This window comes from Myotis myotis, unplaced genomic scaffold (genome assembly GCF_014108235.1).
Source record: "Myotis myotis isolate mMyoMyo1 unplaced genomic scaffold, mMyoMyo1.p scaffold_m19_p_3, whole genome shotgun sequence".
Taxonomy (NCBI): domain Eukaryota; kingdom Metazoa; phylum Chordata; class Mammalia; order Chiroptera; family Vespertilionidae; genus Myotis; species Myotis myotis.
Window position 1 is genome coordinate 40,747,007 of NW_023416335.1, and position 23,378 is coordinate 40,770,384.

General features: G+C 44.4%; 1 protein-coding gene across 1 annotated transcript in view; it reads left to right on the top strand.

Moving 5' to 3' along the window:
* The first annotated feature begins 319 nt into the window (after nucleotides 1-319).
* The window catches only part of UGGT2 (UDP-glucose glycoprotein glucosyltransferase 2), a 200,588-nt gene continuing 177,529 nt past the window's right edge, over nucleotides 320-23,378 (top strand). Inside the window, exons 1-2 of the mRNA XM_036299573.1 lie at nucleotides 320-550; nucleotides 16,786-16,868. Of these exons, the coding sequence (XP_036155466.1) occupies nucleotides 399-550; nucleotides 16,786-16,868 (235 nt within the window). The 5' untranslated portion in view covers nucleotides 320-398. The remainder of the gene's footprint in view (nucleotides 551-16,785; nucleotides 16,869-23,378) is intronic.

Here is a 23,378-nt window from a genome sequence, read left to right on the forward strand (position 1 = left end):
GATAATATCCACGCTGGCTCCAGATTCTGGCATTTCCAGCCAGCCTGAGTTGGCCAGCATCCCAGTTCGGTCTCGGGGAGCCCGTCTCCTCGCCTCGTGTCCCACAGCCGGTCTGTCTTCTGTCGGGGGACCCGTCACGGCCCCGCCCGAACACCAGCCAAGCGGCTCCGCATTCCAGCCCCGCCAGCCTCTACGTGGCTCGGGTCCCTCCGAGGCAGCCCGCCCGGGATCCCCGGCCGCGCATGCGCCCTGCACCCGCCAGGCCCGGGCCCGAGTAACGGACGCGAGCTCCCCCCACCGGAAGTGGGCGCCGGCGCGCCGGGAGGAGCCGGCCGTCGCGTGGCGGCCTCGGGATTTCGGCTCCGGGTTCGAGCGGCTCGCACGTCCCTCTCCGCGTCATGGGGAAGGCGGCCGATGCGGCGCCGCTGCTCCTGGGCTGCGCGCTGCTGTGGCTCCCGCTGCTCCGCTCCGGGACGGCCTCCGCGTCCAAGGCGGTGACGGCTCACTTGGCCGCCAAGTGGCCCGAGACCCCGCTGCTGCTGGAAGCCAGGTGGGTGCGGCTGGACCCGCGCGGAGGGCGGGCCGGGGGGCCGGGGGCGCCGGGGCCTGACGGCTGCTCGGAGCCGCCCTCGCCCCGCCGCTTCGAGCGCCCTTGTGCCGGGCCCTCGGAGCATCGCCTCCTCCCCGCCACCCCGCGCAGCGCTCGTTTGCAATTCCTTCCCCCACCCCTACCCCCCACCCGCAGTTGAGACTTTGCCTCGCCCGCGAATTTTAAAACGTCGGATTTCTGCTAATGCGTTTGGGATTTCTTAACATTTACGAAAGGGGCGAAGAGAAGAAGAGTGGATGGTGGCGTGGAGCGTTTGCTGCCAGCCCTTCAGTGAACGCGGGCAGGTCTTTCCATGAAGCCGACCTGAAGCCCCAGGTGGGCGTCCCGCCTTCTTCTTCCCGGATCTCCTCCCCTGGAGTCCGCTCGTACGGTGTCGTTTACTGTGCAGACACAACACTTGTTGCTATTCAGTTTTGCCCTTAGTATTCCAGTAAAGAGAATTTGAAGGTTCTTTAGCCAGCATGAAGTTTTAATGCCGATGACTTCCGTCGTTTCACCAAAGCAAGAGGTTATGGTCCTGAAAAGAGAGTCCATCACCCCATATCACAATGCCTATGTGAGAAACGTAACCAGTTCTTTTATAATTGACATTTAGCATTCCATTAGTTTCCGATGTGCAGCATAATGATTTGCTATTTGTATGTATTGTGATCACCACAATGAGTCTAGTTAACATGCCACCATAGTTATGACATTTTTTTTCTTGTGATGAGACCTTTTTAAGTTCTCTCAGCGGTTTTCAATTGAAGTTCAGTAGTAGCGCTAGAGTCACCATGCTGTACCTTACGTCCCTTGAATTATAACTGAAAGTTTGTACCTTTTGACCAACTTCACCCATTTCACTCACCTGCACTCCCCCCCCCCCCATCTGTTCTCTATTTGGAGGAGGGGGAATTTCACACATAAATGAGGTGATACAATATTTGTCTTGCTCTGTCTGATTTAATTTAGCATAGTGCCCTAACGGTCCAGCCATGTTGTACCAAATAGCAAAATTTCTTTTTTTTTTTTTTTTTAAATATTTTTTATTGATTTCAGAGAGGAAGGGACAGGGAGAGATAGAAACATCAATGATGAGAATCATTGATTGATGCCTCCTGCACGCCCCCTACTGGGGATCAGCCCGGAACTTGGGCATGTGCCCTTGACCAGATTCCAACCTGGGACCTTTCAGTCCGCAGGCTGACGCTCTATCCATTGAGCCAAACCGGCCAAGGCAGTAGAATTCCTTTTTATGTTTTTTAATGATATTCAGAGAGAGAAAGGGAGAGGGAGAGGATAGAAATATCTAAGATGAGAGAGAATCATTGATACGGCTGCCTTCTGCACACCCCCCTACTGGAGATCAAGTGGGCAACCTGGGTATGTGCCCTGATCAGGAACTGAACCTTGACCTGGTTCATGGGTGGACACCCAACCACTGAGCAACACCTGCTGGGCTTCTTTTTTTTATTGCTGAATAATTTTTCATTGCACATATATACCACAATTTATTTATCCATTCATCCATCTGTGGACAACTGGCTATTGTAAATAATGCTACAATGAATATAGGGGTGCATATATCTATTTGAGTTAGTGTTTTTGTTTCCTTTGGATACCCAAAAGTAGACATGCTGGATCTCATGGTAGTTCTAGTTTTCATTTTTTGTGCAACCTCCATGCTCTTTTTCTTTTCTTTTTTTTTGTTTTATCTTTTTATTATTATTATTATTAGTTAAGGTATTACAAATGTGTCCTCATCCCCCCCATTAACCCCAACCTTCCCCCCCCCCCCCCGCCCCACACACTCATGCTCCCATCCCCCTATTGTCCATGTCCATTGGTTTGGCTTGTATACATGTATACAAGTCCTTTGGTTGATCTCTTCCCCTTACCCCCGCCCTCCCCTACTTTCCTTCTGAGGATTGATAGCCTGATTGCTGTTTCTCAGTCTTTGGGTCTGTCCATTTTCATCAGTCTATGTTGTTCTCTATAATCCACAAATGAGTGATATCATGTGGTATTTATCTTTCTCTGATTGGCTTATTTCACTTAGCATAATGCTCTCCAGTTCCATCCATGCTGTTGCAAAAGGCAAGAGTTCCTTTTTTTTTTTTTTTTTACCGCAGCATAGTATTCGATTGTGTATATGTACCACAGTTTTCTAATCTATTCATCTGCTGATGGGCACTTAGGCTGTTTCCAAATCTTAGCTATGGTGAATTGTGCTGCTATGAACATAGGGGTGCATATATCCATTCTGATTGGCATTTCTGGTTTCTTGGGATATATTCCTAGTAGTGGGATCACTGGGTCAAATGGGAGTTCCATTTTTAGTTTTTTGAGGTAGCTCCATACTGTTCTCCACAGTGGCTGCACCAGTCTGCATTCCCACCAGCAGTGTAGAAGGGTTCCTTTTTCTCCACATCCTCTCCAACACTTGTTGTTTGTTGATTTGTTGATGATAGCCATTCTGACAGGTGTGAGATGATAACGCATTGTCGTTTTGATTTGCATCTCTCGTATAATTAGTGACTTTGCTCCATGCTCTTTTTCATAGTGGCTGCACTGATTTACATTCCCACCAACCTTGTACAAGGGTTTTTTTTCTCCACGTCTTTGCCAAAATTTATCTCTTGTCTTTTTATTTATTTATTTATTTATTTATTTTTTAAATTAAATCTTTATTGTTCAGATTATTACATTTGTTCCTCTTTTTTCCCCCCCCGTAACTCCCCTCCTCCCAGTTCCCACCCCACCCTCTGCCCTCACTCCCCACCCACTGTCCTCATCCATAGGTGCACAATTTTTGTCCAGTCTCTTCCCACATCTCCCACACCCCTTCCCCCCCCCAAGAATAGTCAGTCTATTCCCTGTCTATGTCCCTGATTCTATTATAATCACCAGTTCATTCTGTTCATCAGATTATTTATTCACTTGATTCTTAGATTCACTTGTTGATAGATGCATATTTGTTGTTCATAATTTGTATCTTTACCTTTTTCTTCCTCTTCCTCTTCTTAAAGGATACCTTTCAGCATTTCATATAATACTGGTTTGGTGGTGATGAACTCCTTTAGCTTTTCCTTATCTGTGAAGCTCTTTATCTGACCTTCAATTCTGAATGATAGCTTTGCTGGATAAAGTAATCTTGGTTGTAGGTTCTTGGTATTCATCACTTTGAATATTTCTTGCCACTCCCTTCTGGCCTGCAAAGTTTCTGTTGAGAAATCAGCTGACAGTCGCAAGGGAGTACCTTTCTTTCTCTTGCTGCTTTTAAGATTCTCTCTTTGTCTTTTGCTCTTGGCATTTTAATTATGATGTGTCTTGGTGTGGTCCTCTTTGGATTCCTTTTGTTTGGGGTTCTCTGCGCTTCCTGGACTTGTAAGTCTATTTCTTTCACCAGGTAGGGGAAGTTTTCTGTCATTATTTCTTCAAATAGGTTTTCAATATCTTGGTCTCTCTCATCTTCTGGCACCCCTATAATTCGGATGTTGGTGTGCTTGAAGCTGTCCCAGAGGCTCCTTACACTATCTTCGTATTTTCGGATTCTTTTTTCATTTTGCTTTTCCAGTTGGGTGTTTTTTGCTCCTTCGCATTTCAAATCTTTGACTTGATTCTTGCGCTCCTCTGGTCTGCTGTTGGGAGTCTGTATAATATTCTTTATTTCAGTCAGTGTATGCTTAATTTCTAGTTGGTCCTTTATCACAACATCGAAGGTCTTATTAGATTTCTTGTACATCTCATTAAGTTTATTGGCAGTCTCTAGAAGACTCTTGAAAGACCTCAAAAGTGTGGTTTTGAATTCTATATCCAGCAGCCTGCTTTCCTCCAGTTCTGTCATTTGTGTCCTGTTTCTTTGTCTCGGCATTTTTTATGCTTCGCTGTGTCAATAGAGTGGCTTTCTGTGCTAAGTGTCCCAGTTACCTGAGGTAGACACTCTTGATGCACCCCCTTGTGGTCTTTGTGTGCACTCTTGGTGCACCCCCTTGTGGTCTTTGTGCGCAGTCTTGTTGTAGCTAAGCCTTGATTGTTGTAGGTAACACAGGGAGGGATTTGACCTCCAGGCCAACTGGCTGTGAGAGTCAGCTGTGTCTGCAGTGGGAGAACTTCTGTCCTCTAGGGAGGTGCTAATCTAGCCTTTGCCTGAGGCTATCCCACAAATGCCTCTGTGCAAGGCTTGGGCGGGGCGGGTCCCAGGGGATCAACAGGGCAGGCAGAGCGAGCAGTTATGGCTGCTCTCAGTCGCGTCCCCAGAGGCTCTGCCTCTCAGTGTCCCAGCAACTGCTGAAAACCTTGGAGAGAAAGCTGCCCTCGAGTTCCGACCGATGCCAGACAGTCCCGCTTCCCCCGTTTGAGTCTGGGTCCCTAGAGACTCGCCCGCCCCGGAACTGGAGCTCAGAGCCTGAGACTCCCTCCCGATTGAAACAGACAAACGCACCCTCAGCCGCCAACCCGCTCCGCATGCTCCTCCGCACCTTAGTATTTCACTCCTGACTGAGCCTCCTCTGAGTCTCGATATGCTTTTCTCTTTCCTTCTAGTTGTGGAATTTCCACTCAGCCAGCCTTCCTGTGGTTCTGGGTGATGTCTGTTCCGTCTTTTAGTTGTATTTTTGAAGTGGTTGTGCGAGGTGGCAATCTCCAGTGTTTACGTATGCCGCCATCTTAGTTTCTCTCGACTCATGCTTTTTCAAATACAGTGGAGTCTGGGTGCTTGACCCCATGGATCCATCCATGGCACCCTTGATGGGGCCCCTCTGGTCTCCAGAATGCTGCCTTGGCCTCAGTGCAGGGCCCAGCTCTGCCACGGGGCAGGAGGACACTGAGAAGCAGGCAGTGCCTGGTTGCAGGCACGCATGCCCCCTCCTCTTGTCTTTTTAATGATAGCTATTGTATAACAGGTGTGAGGTGGTATCTCATTGTGGTTTTGATTTGCATTTTCCTGGCAATTAATGAAGTTAAGCACCTTTTCACGTCCCTGTTGGCCACCTGTATGTCTTTGGCAAAAATGTCTATCAGATCCTCTGACCATTTTTTAATTGGCTTGCTTGTTGTTTTTTATGTGGAGTTGTATGAATTATTAATATATTTTAGGTATTAACCCCTTATCAGATACATGACTTGCAAATATTGTCTCCCATTCAGTAGATTGCCTTTTCATTTTGTTGATGATTTCCTTTGTTGTTCAGAAGCTTTTTAGTTTGATGTAGTCCCATGTGTTTATTTTTTCTTTTGTTGCCTTTGCTTTTAGTATCAAATCCACAAAAATCACCAAGACCAATGGTAAGGAGCTTACAGCTCATGGGTTTTTTTTCTAGAAGTTTTATGGTTTCATGTTTTATGTTCAAGTCTTTAATCCATTTGAGTCAATTTCTGTGTATGGGGTAAAACAGTGATCCAGTTTCATTCTTTTGTGAGTGGCTGTTCAGTTGTCCCAACATCACTAATTGAAGAGACTGTTCTTTTCCCTTTGGTTGGCTCCTTTGTCATAAGTTAGCTTACCATACAAGGGTTGGCAAAAGTAGGTTTACAGTTGTAATATAAATAATATAATAATTAATAATAATATAAGAATAAGCTCTGTTTAGCATACTCACAACTGTAAATCTACTTTTGCCTACCCCTGTATATGCCTGGGCTTATTTCTGGGCTCTCAGTTCTGGTCCATTGATCTGTTTGTCTGTTTTTATGCCGATATCATACTGTTTTGATTATTATAACTTTGTAATATAGTTTGAAATCAGCAGCATGATATCTCTAGCTTTGTTCTTCTTTCTCAAGATTACTTTGGTTATTCTTTTTTTAAAACTTTGACCAAAGGTAATATCTTTTGGAAGGTGAGGAGCTGATTTAGAGGGCTCTCAAAGATATTTACTTCTCTGAGATTAATGATGAGTTACTGGCATTTTGCTCCTGAAAGTAATTCTAGAATAGTTCCAAAAGTGCTTAGAGCAGTGATATATATTGAATAAATGAGTGTAAGTGACTATTTTCTTAAGGTAAACACTTTGAAGGTTCATGCTTAGATGTACAAATGCTGGCATATGGAAGAAGTCTTTTTCCTATGATTGCACAGTATGAGCATGTCTGCAGTTGTTTGGTCAAGTCAATTAGGTATTAAGTGTTGCTCCTCACTTTACTTACGGTTTTGTAGCATCCCTGCCCTTTTCAGGTATATTCTGTTTAGTGTTCCAGTTGTTTCCTCTGCTTTTCTTTTCTTTTTTTTATGCCATTTTGAGTTGGACACCATTAATAACAATAGTTGTTTTGAAGTTACTTAATGCTTTAAACTTCTATGCTTGATGTTGACCAGTGTCACCCCAATCAGTTTAATCCTACCTAATAGAAGAGAAACATGGTAATTAGCTGTACATCCGCTACCCTTCCCATTGGCTAATCAGGGCAATATGCAAATTAACTGCCAGCCAAGATGGTGGTTAACCGCCAACAAAGATGGCGGTTAATTTGCATACGTAGGCCAATGCTGGGAGGCAAAAGGGGAAGGAGGGAAGAAGCCGCCTGCCGCTGACTGCAATCGGAAACCCAGGTGGCAGCCAAGAGCCAGAGAACTGAGCTGCCTTTGCTCGGAGAAGCCAGGCAGCCTTTGCCGGCTTCAGTGATAGGAGAACCTGGCCGCCTTTGCCAGCCGTGGCCAGTAATCGGAGAAGCTGGGCGGGGCAGGGAAGAGGCGGATGTCTGCCTCTTCCCTGCCCCGCTTGGCTTCTCAGATCACTGATGACCAGTGATGGGAGACCACCCAGAGGCAGGGCCAGAGGCCAGGCTGCATAGATGCCTGGGGACACCATCTGGACCCCAGGGGCGACGCAGCCAGGCCCCAGCAGGAGACCCAGAATGAGACCCAGGTGCCGGGGCTGCATCGCTGCTGGGGCACGCGATCCAGTGCCTGGGCTGAAAAGACCCAGAAGGAGACCCAGGGGCCTCCCAAGAGGAGAGTCTCCGTGGTCAGATGGCGTGGTGTCGGGACAGGAATAAAGACCCGAGGTGACTCAGATGCCTGGCCACAGGGTTAGACCAGCCAGCAGGGCCTTTCAGTTGGGACTGGGGTGGGGGTGGGCAAGGGAGGCAAGCCGGAAATAGAGAACTACAACTCCCAGGAGGCTTAGCAGCTGGGCCTGGGTGCCTGGGTTTGAAATCGGATGGGCTGTAGTTTTGCAAGCCACTTTAAACTAGAAGCTTGCAAGGTTGGAAGTTCTGCTGGGAGCCAGGGAGAAATGGAGCTGGAGCAGAGAGAGGGGTCCATGGCAGCTGTGGACTTTGAGGAGTTCTCAGTGAAAGAACAGAACAGGACTGATAGCTGTGTCCTTATCCCCTCTTCCAAGAAAAAGACACAGAATGTATCAGTTACTCAGCTTGCCCTTATCTCGGCCAATGGGAAAGCGGGGGAAACTAGCCCAAGGCCAAGAGTATGCTAGCCACCCCCCTGTCTTTGTGTAACCAGACCCTAGATGCACCCTGCCCTTGCGTCACTAGCCCCCGGCCCTCACTCAACCAACCGGAATCGGCCAAATCAGTGGTCAGAGTGTGCCCCCACCCCCTGACCCCAAGCCCTATAAATTCTTTGTTCCCTTGGGACTTGGGGCTCTCTCTTGCATCCAGTAATGGAGGCAGGAGGGGGACCAAGTCCCGGGCTTGAATAAAAGACTCTATGCTTTTGCATCAGACTCGGCTCCCTGGTGGTCTGTCTTGGGGGATCTTGAAATCTGGGCATAACATTTGGGGGCTCGTGCGGGACCCCCAAGACTCATGAGGGACCCCGATCCGGAGAGTCTGACTGACCGCGGTAAGTGTCTGTGTATTGTCTATTCTCTTCTGTGTGTTGTCTATTCTGTTCTGTGTGTTCTGTCCTGTGTGAGCTCACTTTCGAAATCTGTATTGCCTGTAAAGGCCTAGGTGGACGCACTGGGGGGCCATGGGCAGGAGGAGGTGGGGGACGCCCCAATCCTCCATCTGGAGGGGCGCAGAAACCCCTCAATCTGAGACGAGTGGTGCATGGCCATCGTCTAATCTGTAGTTTTGCTTCCGCAGAGTCGGAAGGTTTTGGTTTTGCTTCCATAGAGTTGGAAGACTGTATTTGTCTGGGTTTGTGTTTTTTTTTTTCTGTTTTCTGTGGACTTGCTGGACGGACGTTATGGGACAGACTCAAACTACTCCTTTAAGCATTATGGTCGTTTTAAAGTCAAGGGCTGGGTCAAACCTGCTTGCCAGCCTCAGGTGTGGTTTTCCAGAACTGCTGGGAACTTGGGACCTTGAAGCTTACTGAATTCAAATGATAAAAACCTTATGTCTTGCATTTTTGGAGTTTATTCTTAAAAATGTTACTGATTGAGAAATGCTGAAACATTGAGGAAGCATGAGTGAACAGCTGTTTGTTTGTGTGGGACTAGCCAATTTGCTACCAAGAGGGGGGACTGGACGCAGTCTTAACTCCTCCGGTAGGTTCTCACCAAAACGTTGGTTGAGAATTCTGTTCTGGGACATGGGTTCCAGGAGTGCCCCCATGCTCGTCTGGGGAGTTGGGCATTGTTTTGTTTATCTGCTCAGCTCCAATCTGGGCTAGTCTACTGAGAGAATGTGAATACAAGTGTTTGTTTATTTTGGCTGCTCATTACTAGTCTGTGTGAAATGAAAGTTACTTTGATTTATTTTGCATTTCTGTTAATTCATCGGGCTGAACGTTTGGACTGGACCCGCGATGGGCTGCAAGAATCTCTAGCAGTTCTCAGAGTCTTTTGCTCGCCATTACAGAAGGAATCAGCCCACTTAGTTAATATAAATTTCTGTCTATAAGTTGCTCTTACCTGGGTTGTAAATCGCTGTAATTCCAAGATTGCTTAGTTCTGAGATTGCTTATAAAAGAGCAAGAGAGAAGCCTTTTCAAGTTGACTGTTTGCTTAGCAAATTAACAAAGTAGCAAATTTCAAAGACCTTATTAGTCATGGTTTTCTTATCTCTTTGTTGAACAGCTCCGCAGGACGAAGAAATTTACTGCCTGTGACTGTATTTTATTTAACTTATTGTTTTCAATTGTTTATTAGAGTCCTCATAGGGGATATAACCTGGTCTTTCCTCCCTCCCTCATTCCGATTCTGAAAGCATCTGTAACTGGATTTCAGATGGTCTCCAGGTTTTCTGTCTGCAAGAAACCTCCATATGCACCCGTTATATTTCCAGGCCGACTCTGTGAGGAAAAGCAATGGGCCTGGGCTGAGACAAGGGGAGCGGGGGTGTTGGCAGTTATGCTGCTGGCTGCAAACCTAACAGGTCTTATCAATGAACTTCAAGGTCACAAAAAGTAACTGTAAGCACAGTCTTTCTCTGCCCTGGTTTATTCTTTTAACCCCTCCAGTGCTGAATCAGACCGATACCTGTTCTGGTGATTTAGAACTGTTTTGTTAGGCAGACTCAGCCCCTGAGAGCCAGGTCTAAGAAGGGGGGCTGAATGCCTGAGCTGCCCGCAAGGCTGGGAAGCCCCTGGTGGAGAAGAAGCGGTGCACGGATCAACGAGAGCCTACAGGAGCTGCGGCAGCTGCTGGCGGGCACGGAGGTGAGGCTGGCGGGCGGTGTCCAGGGGATGCTGAGTGAGCGGACGGGGGTCAGGGCATAGCCTGGCCTCACCTCCCTCCCACACCTGGCGCCCCCACCAGCCCAGGTACAGGCTAAGCTGGAGAACGCCGAAGTGCTGGAGCTGATGGTGCAGCAGCGCGTGCTGCAGGAGTGCTGCGGGGCAGGGCTTGTGGGTGCGAGCAGCTGCAGGCAGAAGCCAGCGATCGCTTCACTGCCAGCTACATCCAGTGAACCCCCTGCTTGAGTCCATACCACTGCAAAAGGGCAGTGGCTTCCGGGATTTGCTGGGGGACGCTCTGGCCAAGCCCCTGGGAGACCCTAGGCGGAGCAGCTGGCTCACAGGAGGGGCTGATATCCCCTTCTAGTGCACTCCCTTGAAAGAGGCCTGGTTGCTGCTCTGCCACGAAGGAAACTGGTAAAAAGGCAAAAAGCAGGGCCCTAAGGGTTAACAAAAAGGCACTCTCCCTGGACCTGGAAGCCATCAGGACTTTGAAATTCTCCAAGAGAGGAGGAGTCTGACTCAGAGACTGGCTGAAACCTCGTTGGGTTAGAAAAACCGCAGGCTGCATATTGAACTTATAGACTGCAGTTTGCTGGGCAGAGGTCCAAGCCCAGTTATATAGGGGTTAAACTACCTATGTACAGCAAAACAACTCTCTCCTGTGCCAGAATACGTTTTAAAAAAATTGAATGCATGATAGACCAGTAATCTGGGACAAGTAAAATAGGGAAACTGAGCAGAAATCCTGTCTTCCATAAACCAGTGACACTTGGGAGTAAATGCTTTGCATTTGCCTCCCTAAACAAAGGTTAAATTGTTTATGTCAATCTGATTAGTGTCATTTGTTGTCCACACCCAGGGACAAATGAAGTTAGAAAATAAGCCTTATTTTGATTAGTTCTTTTATTCAGGAGGAGCCAACCCGGTCCCTCCCTGCAACATGAATGATAAAATATATGTTAAGGAATTTTAAAATTGCTCAAACCTCGCTGCCTTGGGTCCAGTTCTGCGTGTGTAAGAAGGGACAGAGTAAAGTTTAGTAGCAGGCCAGAAGAAGAAGCTGGCAAGGCCATCCAAACCACCCAGCAGCTATTGGCCAGAGCTGCCTGAGACAGACCTCCTCGGACTGGCAACAGCTGACTCTGACTAGGACAGACTGGGTTTTTTCCAACTGGGCCCCCATGAGACGATGGTCAAAATGAAGATCGGGGGCCAGACTGTGAACTTTATGATTGATACAGAGGCAGAGCACTTGGTAGTTACTCAGAAGGTAGCTCCCCTCTCAGGACAGGAAGTCACCATTATTGGAGCTACTGGTACGGTACCACAGCTGCAGACAGTTCTGCCGCCCCCGCCGATGTCAGGTGGCCATCAGGTGGTTCATGAATTCCTATATTTACCAGTTGACCTGGTCCCTCTAATGGAAGCAGAAACCACTTTTGCCCCAGATGGCTCAGCACAGCCTTGCCTAGGTGAAGAGACCTCTCCAATGATCCTGTCCTTAGCAGAGCCGAGAGAGAAAGAATGGAGACTTTATACCCCCCAACCAAAGGCCCCCACATCTGTTCTTGTCAGGCCCCCATCAGGCAGTGTTCCTGTTATTTGCCAAAATTCCCAAGACTGTAAAAGTACTTGTTCACTGAAAAGATGTAAATATGGATGTTTATTTGATGTTTATATGTCTACTTAGGTATAAATATTTGTAGATAAATAGAACCCCCGGTTAATTTTCTGGTGTATTCTGGAGCAGCCTATTCAGTCTTGACAGAGCCAATGGGACCAGTAACATCTAAGAAGACACAAGTTCTAAGAGCCACCAGACAAACTGCCTTTTTCCTTGGACATCAAAGAGGACTGTGGACCTCAGAAAGAACATGGTAACTCATTCATTTCTAGTCATGCCAGGATGCCTGCACCCCTTACTTGGACGTGATCTCTTACAGAAATTACAAGCCACCCATAAGCTTGTTCGAGATGCCCTGCCAGTGCCACCTCGGACTCTGTACATCCTTTCCAGCCTGGGGACTCAATGTGGGTAAAGAAGTTCACAACCCCAGGACTCACCCCAACTTGAAAAGGACTATACCTGCAGAAAATTGTATAATAGACTCAGATGATGCCTGCATCTTCATAAACATGGCTTCAGAAAGACAAGGACAATTTTACCTTATATAGAAAGGTCAAAGAGTGGACTTTAGTCACCTCCCTAAAATGTTTATATAGCTCTGCCATATCTCATGTTTAAATGCGGAGAATTTAGCTGCCTGAAGCGGCCATGGTGCCAATATTATGTTTCATTGTATTAATATATTGTATTAACCTTCAATTCTCTTACAGGTTTAAATGTAGCTGTAGCTGTGAACCGGTGATGGTCTACAGTCCTTGGTAGTTTTTGGGAATAACTGGCAAGTGTCCAGTCTCCCATACTGAGGGACATTGTTATAGCTATGTGTTAGCTGTCCTGGAAGGGGACTATATGGAATTAACCTCAAAAGTAAAGGGTGTCTGGCTGCCAAGAGGGCAGATGCCCAACTGGACAAAGAAGAATACCCATCAGGTTTTGGTCTCTATTGAGAAACAGCTGACAGTTGGCAGCCTGTGTACTGTCTTGCAGGCCTGCATGACCATGACCATGCCCATGTCAGGGGTGGTACAAACCTCGGCTGTAGAGAGCTGGGAAAGGCCTATTTAGAATGGAAGGTCTGAGACATAGTTATGCATTTTTAAAGGACGGACAAGAAAAATCAGAAGATCTTAGAGCAGATCAGTATGTTTTTCTCCTTATATAATTCCTCTGAAATCTGGCAATGCTTAATAAGTCATGGCAATACATTTCTTTGCATGAAATCAATAAGACCAGTTTTCAGTAGTGATTTTATTAACCGGAAACTTTGACTGGAGTATCATGTTTTAAAAAAACCTGTCTGAGCTCTGAAGACTTGAAGCCAATAAGAGTGCCACAGAGAAAGCCTGGTATCCTGCTTGGGAGCCCTGAAGATGGCTGGCACTGGAGCGTCAGGCCCATGCCCTACCATCACTGGCGGGTGGTAAGAGTAGAAGGGGAGCAATAAGGACGCCTCTGCGTCCCTGCGGAACCCCCACACACTCTGGACCACAACGAGTAGGAGGGCTACTGAGATGGGCCTTAAAGCCTAGAGCATGGGCTCAGGTGGAGTTGCTACAGGTGAGGGATTCACCTAACGCAGCAGATACTGCAGGCAGGCCTGATGGCAGCTAGATGGCTTGGCTTCCTGGCCCTATCGGGCACATTAAGATTCAATCATGAAATTCCAGCAAAGGTAGTCAGTTACCATTCTTGTTGTGTTTATGCAAACATCAGGCCAAATTAAATGCAGTAGATAAATTAACCTTGATTTGGCTTTTTGATAGCCATAGAGGAATTTTTAAGAAGAAAAACTCTATTTCAATGGAGGTTATTAAAACTGAAATGTTTTCTTTCCCTTCCACTGGACCATTTGTTATAGTTTGTCTCTGCCAGGTCACAAGCCCAGCTCCTTCTGTGCCCAGGACAGCAGGGAGCCTGACTGGAAGGTGACCTCTGACTAGACACACCCGCTGCAGATCACCCTCAAGAAGACAGTGGACCTCGGCGGACCCCTTATAATCCTCCTGATGCTGTTGACTTTCGGCCCTTGCATTATTAACAGACTAATCCAATTTGTCAAGAAGTATATAAAAGTAGTTCAGTTGATAGTTCAGTCTGTCTCATGATTGAGCCGGAAGTTCCAAGACAAGGGGGAAATGAAAGAACAGAACAGGACTGATAGCTGTGTCCTTATCCCCTCTTCCAAGAAAAAGACACAGAATGTATCAGTTACTCAGCTTGCCCTTATCTCGGCCAATGGGAAAGCGGGGGAAACTAGCCCAAGGCCAAGAGTATGCTAGCCACCCCCCTGTCTTTGTGTAACCAGACCCTAGATGCACCCTGCCCTTGCGTCACTAGCCCCCGGCCCTCACTCAACCAACCGGAATCGGCCAAATCAGTGGTCAGAGTGTGCCCCCACCCCCTGACCCCAAGCCCTATAAATTCTTTGTTCCCTTGGGACTTGGGGCTCTCTCTTGCATCCAGTAATGGAGGCATGGGGGGGACCAAGTCCCGGGCTTGAATAAATGACTCTATGCTTTTGCATCAGACTCGGCTCCCTGGTGGTCTGTCTTGGGGGATCTTGAAATCTGGGCATAACACTCAGCACCTTCCGGCTAGGAGCTGGCGCTGCCTCCGCTGTTCAGTGGTCACATCCTGGAGAGCGAGCTTGAGACCGAAGTGGAGTTCGTGTCTGGGGGTCTGGGCAAGAGGAAGAGGCAGCCTGAGGCTGGCAATGGCGGCGCCAACGGGAACTCAATCGCAGGAAGTACCAGGCGCTGCATCGGCGCTGCAGGGAGATCGAGCAGGCAAAGGAGCGGGTCCTGAACAGGCTCCGTCAGATATAGAGGATAACACGGAGACTCCAGCAGGAGCGGAGGTTCCTCATGAAGGTGCTGGACTCCTACAGCGACAACTACCGGGCCAGCCAGTTCACCATCTTACTGGAGGAGGAGGGCAGCCAGGGCACAGACGCCCCCACCCCAGGCAACGCTGAGAACGAGCCTCCTGAGAAAGGGGCTGTCCCCGCCCAGGAGGACGCCAGTGCCCACAGAAGCCAGCAGCCCGGCCCCTGGCGAGGGGCCAGCGGTTGGAAGAGGGGGCGAGTGCCATAGGAAGGGCACCGGGCAGGAGTCCCGCTGACTCCGGAGCTGGCCCCCCATGCAGATAAAGGTGGAGGAAGACTTTGGCTTCAAAGCGGTTGAGGCTCTGGACTCAAGTTGGGTTTCTTGGGGGCCAGACAAGTAGCTGCCCTACCCCACCCTAGCCAGCTCCCCCTTTGACTGACCCCCCAATAAACGGACCCCATGCTCTCCTTGGCAAAAAAAAGCTTACAGAGGCATGCTTATAGGATCAAATAGTATAAATATAGATGCAACAGGACAATAAAAAGAGAACCTGGCTATGATGATCACCTGAACGCTGCCTCTGGATCATTCCTTCTTCGCCAACTCCGTCCACACCTTTGGGAACCCCTGGACCTGCTGGGGCAGGACCCCAACATTCCTCTTCTGATAAGGACTTCAGTGAGATGGGCTAAGGGTCCCACTGGAACTGCCTCAATTTAATGTAATCCCCTCTTTAAAGATCTTATCTCTATATATAGGTACATTCTGAGGTTCTGGGGATTAGGATTTTAACATACATTTTGTTGATTACCCAAATCAGCCCTTAACAGCCAGCATGTTTCAGAAAGTAGATTCCTACAGGGTTATTTACCAAACATTCAGAAGTATTTTTAAAAGAGCTAAGCCCCTTGCCCACTGCGCGGGCCCCTCCTGGCAAAGAGCAAAGGCCTGGGTTCCAGGCGCCGGAGGAAAACTGGTGCCAGCAGCCAGGGGAAGGGGCCCCCAACGGACCCCAGATTGCTAGAGGGCACAGGCCGGGCTGAGGGACCCACCCAAGTGCACAAATTTTTGTGCACCGGGCCTCTAGTAAATATATAAAATGAAAAAGAATTTTATATGCTTGCCATGTTTATGTTGATGGATTAATCAATTTTATCGACCTCCTTTTCTCCATTTAGTGACCATCTCAGATTCACAAGAATTAGTTCCTCTGCATGTGTTTGATGCCTTAAATACTTTCCATTTATATTACATGCTAGTTTAAGTTTACTAAGGTGGGGCGGAGAGAGAGAGAGAGAGAGAGAGAGAGAGAGAGAGAGAGAGAGAGAGAGAGAGAGGAGGGAGGAGGGAGGGAGAGAGAGAGAGAGAGAGGGAGGGAGGGAGGGAGGGGGGACTACTAACAAAGAATCTTTACCATCTGTTTGGTGACTGTTTCCTTTCTAGTTTAAATAGTTAAATCTATTTGTTTCAGGTTTTTTGTGCTTTGTTCTAAATAGGAGTGAATAGCCTTTCACTTATTTCATTATTTCCAAAAGGTTTTATTGGCTTTGGCCTTTTTTTTTTTAACCTACCGTCTGTATAAAAATGGAAGTTTCTTTAGGCTTCAAGGCCGAATACCCAATGCAATACATCAACTTCGTATTAATTTTTTATGAAGATATTATCTGTTTTAAATAATAAAAAATTGTCTGCAGAAATAAGTAGCTAATTAAAAATTATACATGATTTTAAAAGTGTTCATAAAACCAGTTTTTGTGCAAAACGGGCAATTTTTTTTTCTTTTTTTTTAAAAAAATACTTTTTTCATTACTTTAAAATTATACTTCTTAGTACTATTTCACATGGAGAAACAAAATAAATAATCCATATTTTAGTTGTAGCTAATAATGAGGAAAAACCAAAAATAATTTTTTATTCAGTCTGTTCTGGTCATGAGTGTGTACCTGTAGTTGAGAATGATATCTCAGGTAAGAATCATCAATTTGCTCTCTTTCTGCATTATGATAAATAGAAATCAGCAACTTGACATTAATTTTGTTTATTTTGTTTGTTTGTTTTTACCATAAGTTATAATTTGGTTGTAAAGTATAGTTTGTAGTATCTAAACTACTTTTTTATTTTCATTTATTAACTGATTACTTTTATTTTTTAACAGTGAATTTATGGCAGAAGAAAGTAATGAAAAATTTTGGCAGTTTTTGGAGACCGTAAAAGAATTAGCAATTTATAAGCAAAGAGGTATGTCATGTGCATGTTTTATCTGGTAAGATTTGTACTTATGTGCACACTTTGGATATATTTAATGATAAAGGTTAAGTGTAAATGCTTAATGGGATTAATAAATCTGAATATTAAGTTTGAAAGATGTTTTAATGAAAACTGTTTTAAGCATCCATTTCCAAAAATATAAACCTTTAATTCTTTAATATAAGAAAGCTCAGCCCTGGCCAGATAGATCAGTTGGTTAGAGCATTATCCTATATACCAAAAGGTTGTAGGTTCAGTTTCTGATCAGGGCACATCTTAGGTTTAGGGTTCGATCCCCAGTTGGGCATGTACAAGAGCAACTGATCGATGTTTCTCTCACACATCGATGTCTCTCTCTCTCCCTCCCTCCCTTTCCCCCTTCCTCCCTTCTTCTCTCTCTTTCTCTAAAAACCAATTAAAAAAATCCTCAGGTGAGGATTTAAAAAAATATCATATAATTAGCAATGTTTGCATAATTCATTATAATCAAGAAGAAACAAGTTTTTTAGTTGTTTCGCTTTTTATGTAGATTTATTTGAAATAGTATTAGTTTTGCATATAGTAATATTGATTTTTTTTTTGCCAAAATACTCAAACTTTTCAAGAGATTTTCAATACTTACCATCAAAAATCAGGGAACTAGTATGCTTTCATTTCACTGTCTAGAAAATGGAGTTAGGCATTTCTACTTTTTAAATATATATGAGATTATATATCTATTTATATATACTTGTATCTTTAGAATGAACAAGTGTTTATTAATGTGTTTCTTAGGGAAGGTCAGTAGATTTAATAAACTGAATTTAGGTTTTAGCAGCAGAGGCTAAAAGGTTACTTATTAGTATAAAGATGGTTATTTTCCTGTCTCTACAAAGAATATAATGATATTAACATGGAATCACTCAGGAGGGAATTCTTTAGCCTTTTAGACTTAGAGAAAGCATCTTACTACAGTAATTAAATAGTTTATTATTTTATTCCTGAATAAATGTAAGGTAAAGAACAGTTTAAAATGTGTTAAGTGTTCATTTACTGGAGACTATTTGGCTCATGTGATGGTGAAGTTCAACAATTTTATGATTTCATGAGCTAGGTTTCAAAAATAGAGCAGACATGCCTTTGATGATATCTTAAACTGAAATCTTTCCAAAAACAAGTAATTTGCACTCTCAAAAAACGTTTACTTCAGTTCATTATTTAATAATCATTTGAGTCAAGAGAAGCTAGGTATTGCTTTAGATACAGGGAATATAAAGATGAATAAATGTGACATGTTATTTGAACCGCCATAATACAATGCTGAAGACAGCAAAACAGCTAAGGATTCTATGAGGTGGTAAGAGCTTTGGGAGGGATACATGATAAATGTATAAAAAAAGGTACCTAGTCAATATTTCTGAGACACCCGGACAGCCTTTCCAATGGTGAATGCAGGAATTGAATTTGGGTGATACGATTTAGCCTGGTGGTGAAGAAGGGAGAAAAGTGGCAGGAGTGGAATGCACAGAGGAACTGTGACCACTTAGAAGTCTATTTTCAAATGATTGGGAAATTGTTGACTTCGTATTTGTTCTGGTAATTTTAGTTTTGCGAATTGAGGTAAAAAAAAGGCTAAAATAATATGACAAGTTTTCATGATAGTTAAAAAATCTAACACCACTTCCAGACACTCATTTAAAATTCACAGTATATCTATCCCAAATCTATTGTTCTCACTGCATACTTTATGCCTTATTCAGCACCATTTTTCATTAAAGAAGCGATCTTGAAAATTATTCTTGTAAATATTGAACTATTATTTCAAGTTGCTTAGATATATCAGCATATTTTATAGCTAAATGAAACGAAATACCTGGACAATCTGGTGGCAGATCATTGAAAAGTTGGCATACAGCCCTAGCCCATTTGGCTCAGTGGATAGAGCATCAGCCTGGGGACTCAAGGGTCCCGGGTTCGATTCCGGTCAAGGGCATGTACCTTGGTTGCGGGCACATCCCCAGTGGGGAGTGTGCAGGAGGCAGCTGATCGATGTTTCTCTCTCATCGATGTTTCTAACTCTCTATCCCTCTCCCTTCCTCTCTGTAAAAAATCAATAAAATATAGTTAAAAAAAAAAGTTGGCATACAAGCTCAGGAATACCTAAGTTCTACTTCCAGCTTATATTGTAGGAGGCATGTATATGTGAGGGTTGAACTTAAAATGAATTGTATTAAATAAGAATTACACTGAAAATATGACTCTTGAGCTTATTTATAATGGTGAGAGTGAAATAGGTATGTTGCATTATTTCGACGTTGTTAGGTGTGGGAAAGAATGGTATATATGAGGAATGAAGTATGTTAACAACTATCAGGTTTTACCAGATTTGTCTTCAAGATGTTATTCTAGATGAAATATTTCAAATCCTTGATTACTTGTAATTTTTTAGGTTGTTGAATCTTCATGAGACCCTCTAAATACTCTTTACTGAAGAATAATTCTGATAATCTCCTTGATTAAACAAGTTATAAATACTGAACATTTTAACACTTTGAGTGTAGGTGTAGTAGTTTCATGCCATTTAATGAGAACACTTTACATTATGTGCCAGTAAATTAAGACTTTTTAATCATTGACTTGCCTGTTTTTAAAAACATTTCACATAGTTCTACCACAGAGTTTTATATTTATGCCTGAAGATTAAAGTGGCATCAGTTAGCTAACCTATGTAGTTTTGTATGGTGAGTTGGGAATGTCAGTGAAGGTTTACTTGACTCCAAAGTCCTTATTTATTTTTATTTCTTCATGTGTTCAGCATATAAGGTTCTCATTCTCAAAGTCCTTGAATATTTTAATAGTGTCTACACTAAAGTTGCTTTTATATTTTAATGGAAAAGATTTTTATGATACTATTTTGTTATGATATTCCTTACTCAGTTACTTGTAACTGAGAATCAGGTTTGGGATAAGACGATGATTCCAGTTTGGATGTATTACATTTGAAATGCCTGTGGAATATCCAAGTGAAAATATCCAGTAAGCTGATATATGAGTAAACAATTTAGTCTACTTTAGCTAAAAAAAAAATTAGAAAAAAAAAACTAGGCTAAAGTGTAGAATGTGGGAGTTATCAATATCAAGAGAGTAATTGAAGTTATAGAGAGAAGGTATAGAATGAGAAAAAATATGTCCCCAGGGCAGAACCCTGAATAACACCAATGTTGAACCAGAGGACGAACACCCAATAGAGTCTAAGGCAGCGGTTCTCAATCTGTGGGTGCCGAACCCTTTGGGGGTCGAATAACCCTTTCACAGGGGTCGCTTAAGACCATCAGAAAACACATATATAATTACATATTGTTTTTGTGATTAATCACTATGCTTTAATTATGTTCAATTGATAACAATGCAAATACATCCTGCATATCAGATATTTACATTATGATTCATAACAGTAGCAAAATTACAGTTATGAAGTAGCAATGAAAATAATTTTATGGTTGGGGGTCACCTCAACATGAGGAACTGTATTAAAGGGTCGCGGCATTAGGAAGGTTGAGAACCACTGGTCTAAGGAATACCCATGGGAGTAGGTGAAAACTTAGAAAATGTATGTCATGAAAGCCAAGAGAATATTAGATGGTAAATGATAGATGTTATCAAATGCTATAGACAGATCAAGTAATATGAATATTAAGCTTTAACAACAGAAAAATTTTGGTGACGTTGGTGAGAGCAATTTCACTGTTATAATAATCAAAGCTATAGTAGGTTGCCCAGCCAGTGTGCTTCAGTGGTTGAGCATTGATCTATGAACCTGGTGGTCACTGTTCAATTCCTGGTCAGGGCACATGCCCCAAAGTTGCAGGCTCCATCCCCAGTTGGGGGCATGCAGGAGGCAGCCAATCAATGATTCTTTCTCATCATTGATGTTTCTATATCTTGTCCTCTCCCTTCCTCTCTGAAATCAGTAAAAATATATTGTTTAAAATAAAAAAAAACTACAGTAAATTGAGGAATGAGTAGAGGTGAGTATGTAGAAATAAGTATTGTTCAATCTTTCAAGATCAAGTATGAAGTGAATAAGATGAATCAGAAGTTGACTGTGAGGCTGCTGCTTTTTTTTTTTTTTTTTTAAGATGAGTGTGATGTATGTGTATTGCCAATTGGCCAAATTCAGGTAAAAGGTGAAGTTGTGGGTAAAGGAAGGCTATTGAAAGGGTAAAATTATTAACAGGTTTGTTGGTGAGCAAGGATTTAGTTATTTTAAAACAACAGCTGAAATAGTCCAATGCATCCATCTCTTGATTGGGATGAACTTGTAAGTCAAGCCTAAATTAGTGTTTATTTTTTCTAAACAGCTGAGTCCGACATCTATCACTATATTAGAGACAACCTTACCAGTGACCTTGACAGAATTTGATGTCTGTTTTCCGGCACTACTTACATTTATTTTTGTTGACTCTTCTCTGTTTTCATGGGTGACTAAAACCCTTTTGACTGATGTAGTCTTATTTAAGTTATATTATTCATTAATTTTGGCTATTTTCTTGTTGGTTCTATAGCTATTATGTCTTTGTAAAGATCATTTCAATTTTTAATTTTCAAGTACAGTTTACAATCAGTATTTTATATTAGTTTCAGGTGTACAGTACAGTCATTAAACAGTCATATACTTTTCAAAGTATTCCCCCAATATTTTCAGTACACACCTGGCATTCCTGAGTCTCTTCCTCTTCCCCAGGCATGTTTTCCTTGACTTCCCTTTCTTCTGAGCTCAGAGGGTCCTTTTTGGCCTCTGTAACTTGTTTCCTGAGCCCATTTCGTCTATGGCTCACTTCTTCTACCTCTGTGACTTTCTAAATATAAGTTTTTTAAATTGAATTTATCGGGGTGACATTGGTTAATAAATTATATAGGTTAATAAATTATATAGGTTAATAAATTATATAGGTTAATAAATTATATTGGTTAATAAATTATATAGGTTGTACAGTTCTATAATACATCATCTGTATATTATATTATGTATTCACCACCCCAAGTCAAGTCTCCTTCCATCTCCATTTTTATCCCCTGTACCCTCTTATACCTCCCCCTAACCCCTTTTCCCTTTGGTAATCACCACATTGTTGTCTTTGTTTATGAGGATTTGGGTTTTTGTTTTTATTTTTGCTTAATCCCTTAACCTTTTTCTCCCAGCCATGAACCCCCCTTCCCTCTTGTTATCTGTGGTGTGTCCTCTGTGTCCCTACCTGTTACTGGTGAGCTCTTGGGATGCCAAGGGAATAAGAATTTCATGAGGCCCCCACGGGAGGATGAGGTATGGTGGAGAAAGCTCTATTGATGATGTAACATTAAGAGGGTTTCCCTCCGGAGTTCCCGTCTCCATTTCGCCATGGAAGAAGTCCTGCTGTGTCTTTAGCAGAGCTAATATTAAAGCCATTGCCCAGGAGAAACTAAGATGGCGGCATAGGTAAACACCGGGAAATCGTCGCCTCACACAGCAATTGAAAATTACCGCAAAGGACAGAGCAAACATCATCCAGAACAACAGAAAGGCTGACTGAGTGTAAATTCTACAGCTAGAAGGAAAGAAAAGCACGCTGAGAGCCAGAGGCGCTGCGGAGGTGAAGTGCAGAGGTACGGCGGCTCACGCGCGCGAGGAAAGGGGGTGGCACCTGAGGACGCGGCTGTCTTTTTGAATCACAAGCTCCCGACTGCTCTGAACTCCGGTTCCGGGAAGTCTCTGGGGACCCAGGACTCATACGGGGAGAAGCTGGTCTGTCCGGCAGCGGGCGAACTTGAGTGCGGCTTTCCCTCAGAGGTGCTTGCAGCAATTAGCGGGTCACTGAGACCCGCGACTCCGGGCGGAGAATCAGCCATAGCTCCTTGATCTGCCCTTAGATTCCCTGAGACCCCGCCCCACCCAGGCTGCGGCAGAGGCTTTTGCATGTGAATGTACCTAACTGCAGCCGAGCCAGGCAGATCCGGAACTTCCAAGAGAAGGCCCAAGGCCCCGCAGCGGCTTGCATTGCTTCACAGCTGAGCCTCTTCGTGGCTCCTGCTGTGTGGCCTCAGGCAGAGGCTGAATTAGCACCTCCTTAGATCCAGGAGCCACTGTACCCAGTGGTCAGAGGGGGACCATCCAGACTGCAACTCCTCAGATCCATAAGGGACACACTCAGGGAGCAGACTCAGTGAGCACCAAAGCCCCACTGAAGCAAGTCTTGCCCCAGAAGGGTGTCTTCAGCACAGAAGTTCTCCCACTTTAGACACAGCTGATTCTCACAGCCAATTGGCCTGGAGGTCAATTCCTCCCAGTGATTCTACAACAACCAAGGCACCAAGAGTGCACCAAGAGTGTCCACCCCAGGTAACTGGGGAGGCTGAGCTACTGGGCCCTACAGGACACCTGGCGCACAGGGCCACTCTATCAACACAGGGAAGCTGCCAAAATGCGGAGACAAAGAAACAGGTCACAAATGGCAGAAATGGAGGAAAGCAAACGATTGGATATAG